This window comes from Hippoglossus stenolepis, chromosome 15, assembly GCF_022539355.2.
Source record: "Hippoglossus stenolepis isolate QCI-W04-F060 chromosome 15, HSTE1.2, whole genome shotgun sequence".
Taxonomy (NCBI): domain Eukaryota; kingdom Metazoa; phylum Chordata; class Actinopteri; order Pleuronectiformes; family Pleuronectidae; genus Hippoglossus; species Hippoglossus stenolepis.
Genome location: NC_061497.1, coordinates 588,094 through 595,724, shown reverse-complemented (window position 1 = coordinate 595,724; position 7,631 = coordinate 588,094). Strand labels below are relative to the sequence as shown.

At 43.0% G+C, this 7,631-nt stretch overlaps 1 protein-coding gene across 3 annotated transcripts in view; it reads left to right on the top strand.

The window, feature by feature from the left end:
- The first annotated feature begins 1,027 nt into the window (after nt 1-1,027).
- alcama (activated leukocyte cell adhesion molecule a) overlaps nt 1,028-7,631 on the top strand; it is a 62,099-nt gene continuing 55,495 nt past the window's right edge. For all 3 annotated transcript variants that reach the window (XM_035179525.2, XM_035179523.2, XM_035179524.2), the window contains exon 1: nt 1,028-1,266. In XM_035179525.2, the coding sequence (XP_035035416.1) occupies nt 1,206-1,266 (61 nt within the window). In that variant the 5' untranslated portion in view covers nt 1,028-1,205. The remainder of the gene's footprint in view (nt 1,267-7,631) is intronic.

Below are 7,631 nucleotides of genomic sequence, written 5' to 3'. Positions count from 1 at the left end.
GGAAGAACTTGTTTTATTTACCTCAAGGCTAAGATATGTCATTTTAAAATTTGACATAAAACCCTGCCGATAGTTTCACCGCTTAATTTACCAACATTAACATTATTAACAACAAAACATACAAAATAATGTCTCGCCTATTTTTTTATTTGGAAAAATCCCTAGAGTTTTGACAGATCTCACTCTTTTGAAGCTGTTAACTCTGGTTTCTGTTTGACAGAAGGGTATTATCTGCTGCTATGATGACGTTAGGTTTTATTATTGGCATCATTTTACTGACTATCTAAGCTCTCTCCCTTTCTCCAAGAAATTCATTCTCAGTTCAAACTTTGAGAAAAAGTAAAAACAACTCCCACGGAAACACGACTCTTTAGTATCATTTAATCTGTATTGGTATATGCTGCTATTGTTTGCGTGGAGTTCCGTTTACACAATCCTTCTGTCGTTACCCTGCCCGTGAAGGTGGAGCGAACAAAGCAGGGAACGATGCTGCCTTTGAGTGCCCCTCGTAAACTTTTTGAATTCTCAAAAGCCGACATGTGTTCAGATCATGGGTTCAGGTGTTCTGGGTAAAAAAAAAGAATATATATGTAGCCTATTGGACGTTTTAAAGAATAAACTAAATTGGTTTAGAGTGAAGAGATCCAGTAGCTTATGTTTGGGAATGGTGGACGGAGTTAGCACATCCCTGCACAGGGCATCAGCTCAGCCAGTTATTATAAGTTAAACAGTGACTTGTCCTGACTGAGGCTGGCTCCGGGCTCACAGTGACGTGTGTAAATGCTGCTCTCTGACAAAGGTGCTGTCATGTAGCGTATTGGTTTCGTGAACACTTCAGACCTCTACGCGTCCAAAAGCGCGATAGTCTCATAAAACGAAACTAATACAAACAAACATGTACTTCCACTTTTCACTGTATAATCTCTGCATGCTGACCTTCACACAGATGTGGGAGTAGCCCGATTTCCGACGGCACCTCAAGGCGACACGCCCCCTCCTCCCCCGGCTCCCCCCTCCCCTCGCGGTGCTCTCCATGTGTCACCTGCTTCTCTCTCGCAGTCACTGCTCTGGTGGTTTTCCGGACTTTCCGCAGCTCCCTCGCGCAGCAGAGTCCTCTCCTCGGGCCGTGGTCCCTCACTTCGCACCGGCTCCAGCTCCTCCTCGCGTGTACCGCCTCGTCAGACCCCGACAGCGACTTTCTAAGGATGGCTCCGTCTGCCCTGCTGCTGCTGCTGGCCGTGGTCAGCGCCGGGACGCTCGTCCAAGGTAAGCGCTGTGCGCGATGTGGCAGGGACACCTTCCGGGAAGCGCGGGAGGCTTCTTGCCCCGGCCGAGGGCATGTGGTGCTTCGGGTAGCTCTCCGCTAACCGACCCGAGGCTCCGCTCAGAAACAACTACCTGCAGGGAACAGACTTACACCTGAAGCTCCTTTACGACCGTGTAATAACTACATGTCCACGGTCACTAATTCACGGCTTGTTCTGCTTGTGCCTGAAACTGTGGGAAAACTCACCCTTGGTTTCGCCTAAATAATGATACACGTGTTTATCAGTTTGTGATTACAATATATGTTTACACACAAACATGTATCAATGTGCGTGTGTGTGTGTGTGTGTGTGTGTGTGTGTTTTAAATGTTGGCCATATCTATCCCTGTAAATGAACAGGAGGTGCTTTATCTTCCATTCGCCTTCCAGGCAGTTTCCTTAAACGAAGCCAGCTCCCTGCCCAACAAACACCCCCCCCCCCCTCCTCCTCCCGGCCGCCCCGGGGTGACGGAGCGCTCTCTGATAACAGATCATTTGTTTGTAATTAGGGATGCGGTTGTTTGGATTCACTTGTAATCCAAGCCTCGGTTTGGGTGTGCGCAAAGTGTGCGTCTCAGGGTGTGTGTCTGTTATCGTGTGTGTTAGAATGTTGAATGGACGGAGAGGAAGCCAGAAATGATTCAATTCAACCTTTTTATTTTGTTTTGCGCCAAATCATAAAATGTGTAACCATCGTGTTTCAGCTCTGACACACTGGTTGATATAATGAAAAGAGTGATATTTATAGATGTAAAGATGTTATTAATGATAGCAGCAACAGTTAATCTAATAATAATAATGATGGTTTTATTTTCTGTTTTCTAAATCCTGCACCTCCTACCCCCACCCCTCTCTCAGAAATACCTTGGGGGGTGGGGGGGCTATGGGAGGGAAATAAAACAAAGTTAGTGACATGTAGTAAAATAGATAAATGTGGGGGCATAGAGACAGGAAGAAGGGGTGAAGTGCTCAGTGCATGATGGGAATTCCCCCAGCATTCTAGACCTCCAGCAGCAGAACTAAGGGATGGTTCATGACTCACCTGATCCAGCCCTAACTATAAGCTTTATCAAAGTTTGAAGTTTAATCTTATATGTACAGATGGTGTCTGCCTCCTGAACCCAGAGTGGGAGCTGGTTCCACAGGAGAGGAGCCTGGTAGCTGAAGGCTCCACCTCCTGTTCTACTCTTACAGACTCGAGGAATCACAAGAGTATTCCCCTAATAAGTGATCTATTGGGACAATACGGTGTTATGAGCTCTTTGAGATATGAAGGGGCTTGATTGTTAAGGGATTTGTATGTGAGGAGCAGGATCTTGAATTCTATTCAGAATTTTAGGAGCCAATGCAGAGAAGCTAAGACAGCAGTAATATGATCTCTCCTTCTAGTTCCTCTCAGCAGTTGTGCTGCAGCATTTTGGACCAAGTGGAGGCTTTTCACAGACTAACAAACATCCTGAAAATCAAGAATTACAGTAATCCAGTCTAGAGGTATAATGCATGGTGTAGTTTCTCCGCATCCTTCTTCCACTTACTAAATTATAAGCAGCACTGGCACCACTGACATTGTCATTTATACACAGGACAAGTTAACGTTTAAAAATTGTTCTCCCAGTTCTTATCTCTGAGTTGCGTCTGTGTTGCTGGTCATTCACAGGGCTGTTCTTTGTCAGAGCGGTAGGAGGACATGCAGCCTGTCTGACTGGTGGCTGAGTGTGTGTGTGTGTGTGTGTGTGTGTGTGTGTGTGTGTGTGTGTGTGTTTTGGAAGGTTAGGCAAGAGGGTGGGAGTGGTGGTGGTAGACACACCAGGGGTTCCATCACTCGATGCTATCTGGTCTGTCACTGGATCAGTGACTCCACAGGAGGACTGAGTGCATGCGTACTTATTTATTTATTTGGTCACATTTCATTCAATATGAAATCCTTATCCTCCACATAATGACAGATACCAGCAGAGTAGATAGCAGCTGAAGTCGGTTTCCAGCTTGATCTGTAGCATTTCTCACATCAAAGGGGAGCACTTTCAAAGGGACTTTCAGACTTAAAAGTTTTGATGCCACAGAAAGCTTTTCAGGGTGACTTAAGAGTGTGGTAAGCTGCCAGCACAAATACAGTATGAGGGGATACACCAAAGTGGCGGCTGTTGGACAAAATGTATACATTAATGACAGATAATGGCTTTGTAATAATTTCCACTCCTTGTGGGGCATTTTAGCTCTGCAATATTTTCTAATTCCAATTTAATTTGCTTCTTTTGGATATAGTTATTAACGGAAGCCCTAAGAGATTCAGGGCTTCTGTGTTGAACCGACAGCGTAGGTACTGCAGTAACTACACACAGTGACACAGGCTTAAGCAACTGTGATCCCATTCAGTTGCATGTGTGGTCTCTCAGTGGTCGGACAAGCACATGAGACAGAATCAGTCCAACGGTTGCACATTGAGGAGTAACTGTTGTTTAACATTTATTATCTTCAACTGCAACTGACTCAATTTCAGTCATCTTTGTTTGACAAACACAAATAATCTCAACACGGTGGCATAAAAATGATGCCACCAGCAGCGTCATTGCAAAACAACACAGACTAACCAGCACACAGGCGTCAGAGCTCATAACGACCTAGGCTACATGCTGCACCATAGGTACTGCAGTGATTCTAAGCAGAAGCATAACACCGGCTTTAATGGTATGTATTCAAGCACAGACCATGGGGCTGTTAGACATGTAGTGACACGTTGATGTAGTTTTCCCACAATGATGGGGGAGGGGGCTGCTCTATTTTTCTTCTTTTCATAAAAGCTGTGGATTCATGTTGGTTAAAACATCAAAGTGCTACAAATTAACTATCCAAAACAGCAGTAGAGATGCATTCTTGACTAAAATATAGGCATGGTTATACTTCAGTGGTAAAGCACTATTGGTCAGAAACTAACTGGTGGCAAGCTAAGGCTTTGGTTCTCTGTTGCAGAGGCCAGGTTTTTATGAGTTTTCAATCCTTCTTGTGATACTCGTGTCACAGACCAAAACTAATTTCATGCAACAAAGGGAAGCCCGTAAAAATTAAGTTTGAATAAATGTTATTTTCTGTTGGCCTACATCCCAGCTTTTTAGGAATGTGGTTAGAATACTCTCTTTTTTAGAAGTCCTGCTACCTGCCAGATATTTGTTAATAAGCAGTTAATAATAGAATCCTAAGTACCGGGTCCTTTGGTGTCATGCTTTGGTCCTTTTTGAGCACAGATTATAAATCATTCCAGTCAGGCTAAAAGTATGCTCCATACATGTGCTTTGAAATTGACCTTAAAGGTTGTGGATAACATATTCCCAAAGGTGCAGTTCCCCTCAACCAAACTATTGCACTTCTGTCCATCGTGGTAGAGGGGTTCCTCACATGTGGCTCTCTATGAACTTTGTGCATTTCTTTCCCCTGTTATTGTTTTTTTGGGTAGTTTTTCCTCACTCTTGCTGATTGTTAAGGGCAGAGTATGTCGGATGTGGGTGTGGTATGCAGTCGCGCTCAATTTGCCTTTGCTAGGGGGGCAGGGTGGATTGAAATGCTATCTATCTGTCTCAACAGGTAAACCTGGAGGGTAAATAACTTGGTTGGGGTCTATAGCAGTGAGGGGCCAGCTACCTTCATCCAACAACCCCAGTAGCTAACCTCTGAAAGGTCACAGTCTGTTTGAAGCCCCACCTAAATCTTTCTGACAGATGGCTTGAGTTTCATTTGTTATTCAGAAAGCCTCTCCCCAGCCCCTCCTGCTGTCCAGGCATGTCACATTAACAGCCCATAACTTGCAATTGTCATGTGAAAGGGCTCAAAGGTTTATAAGGTTCTTCTATAGATTAGTCCTCTTCCAATGAGCTGCTGCTGAAATAATTTCAAAACACTTAATAATAGTGTGTTTCGTATAAATTCTGAAACTATGACATTCGGGGAAAGCAAGGTTTTCTCCTCCTACAGCAATGGTATCTTAAAAAGCTGAGACAGCTTGAGATGTCATCATGATATTATCCCACTCAGGAGGAATGTTGAAAATAGATGTTGGTGGCTGTATCAGCACCAAGGGTAATACATCAATAATTCTGAGCTGCAGTTTCTTTCCAGAGGGCCTGCTTTCCTCACTCCAGCGGGATTAACGGTTCAGCCAGCCCGTTAACTGGCGAAATCTGGCTCAATTTAATTTATTCAGTTGTTTTGCCTACATTCGTATGTAAATGCTCACATACTGTTGAATAAATAAAAGATCCCAAAGGCATAGATGGTGGCTGAAATGCTGATGTCTTTGATTATCTGTCCTCTCCCTGCGGCAAAAATACATCAGTGAGCAAGGTGTTGGTGCATACATCTTCTGTCACTAATTCACTGTGTGGAAGTCAAACACAGGTACTGTTACGACAGCCTGACACATGGAATAGCATAGTAGCCTACTTCATATAAAATTATAGGAATACTATGAATTTAACTCCCTTCTTCTTTAATTATTCCCTTTAGAAAGCTTAACTTGTTTGAGTTACTTTTACGCAAAGCAATTCATTCAAACATGTCCTGTTCACATCTTCAGTTAGCAGCAATAGGATCAAGTATCCAGCAGATGTGCATAACAGGAGCAGGATCTTAGATATATCTGTAAAACTGCACAGAGACTATAAGGCTTCATGACAAGACACTTTCTCCGGAGTTTGCCTTTCACACATAAACAATACAGCAGCAGATTCTCCACTCAGAAGCACTCAAAACAACACCGACATTTCTGGAGCGTTCTGGTGAGAAGTGGTGCTGAGGCAGGATGCAATGTATAAATTCTGCTGTGGAGATCACAAGTTTTTGTTTACAGCACATTGAGACCGGCAAGCCCTTATCACCACAAAGCTCTAATCTGTGTCTTCTATGTGTGTGGCACTGCTTCACCATCATAATTTATTATTCCTCTATTTTTAACGGTTTTGTGGCTGTCATTTGTTAGAAAAATAAACACCACCACTCACTCGTGGCAAATCATGTGGAGAATCTCTTGCTGTCTTCTCATATGGGCTCATTCGGACATTCTCCAGAGTCTTTGCTAGGGGGCTGGCAGGAGAATCTCCTGAGTCTGGAGGCTCTCACTCTGACTTTTGCGTCCTCACATAAAGCCCCTGTTGAAAATGTCAGAGATTCTCCTGAGTTCAGGGCATGTCAGCAGCTTAATATTAGCAATAATATAAATGTAGTATAAAAAGTTATGTTTGCAAATAAATCTTGCATATTGCACCTTAAACAAAATATGCTCTCCAAACAGAGCAGAGAAAGGAAAAAAACCCACAAAGAGAACATATTGAATATTTATGATTAGCCCCCCTCCCCATTCCCTTTTGTCAAGGTGAGAACCATAACTTATGCTGGTGCCACAAATCACGCCTGCTTGTGTGTTGGTCAGCACAAAGGACTTTCCCCATTTTCAAACCCCCCCCCAACAAAAAAAGAACCTCACTCACCAAATAACCAAATAAATGAGATCATGGGAAAACACACACACACGCTGGGCTAACATGAGACAGTATGACTCACCAGTATTGTTGCAGGTTTCCTCTTGGGCCATGTGTTAGGTTGTTCCCATCTTGTCATAACGTCATTGTGAAAGTCACTTGACAGTGTGACAGTATCAAAACGAGAAGTTAAGTTTTGCATTTGCCAAAATCATATCAGCAGAGTAGCAGCTTTGTTTAATGTGCAGGGAAATTAAATTTGATCAATTCTATGTTGCCAGGAAAAAACATGCTGATGAAATGAGGCAGCAGCATGTAGCATTAACTGGTAAGAAGAAAAAAGAAAAGCAGAAAGCCACAAGCTGTGGTTTTGGTGGGGAGGTCGGTGCAGCAGAGCCCATAGCTATAAAAGTATTCATACTAAAGCAGCATGAAGAAGAATCTGTTATGTTTTACCATTCTGCAACACGTTCATGCTCTGCTGATGGTCGTGTGCTGAAGAATCCACTTTCCTCTCACAAGAGATGAAACTGAAAATGTCCTATCACGGTAATAAGCTTGGGTCATCAGTATTATCATGGTATAATTATAATGTTCCTATATATTCAAAAGTAATATTCACAATTATTATTGGTTGTGTTATTCTCTTACACAAAAACCAAGTCTATATTGACTGTGTTGTTGTGTAATCTTATTCACTACAAAGTGTTGCCCTTTAATAAGTCCAGAACTTGACCCCACTTTAGACAGAGTCCTTTTAGAAGGCTGAAAAGCCAATGTAGTGCTGTCACTACTTCTGCTGCATTGCTGTTAAACAAACATGTTGCAATCTGAGACTGATGCTAATTTTGGTTGAT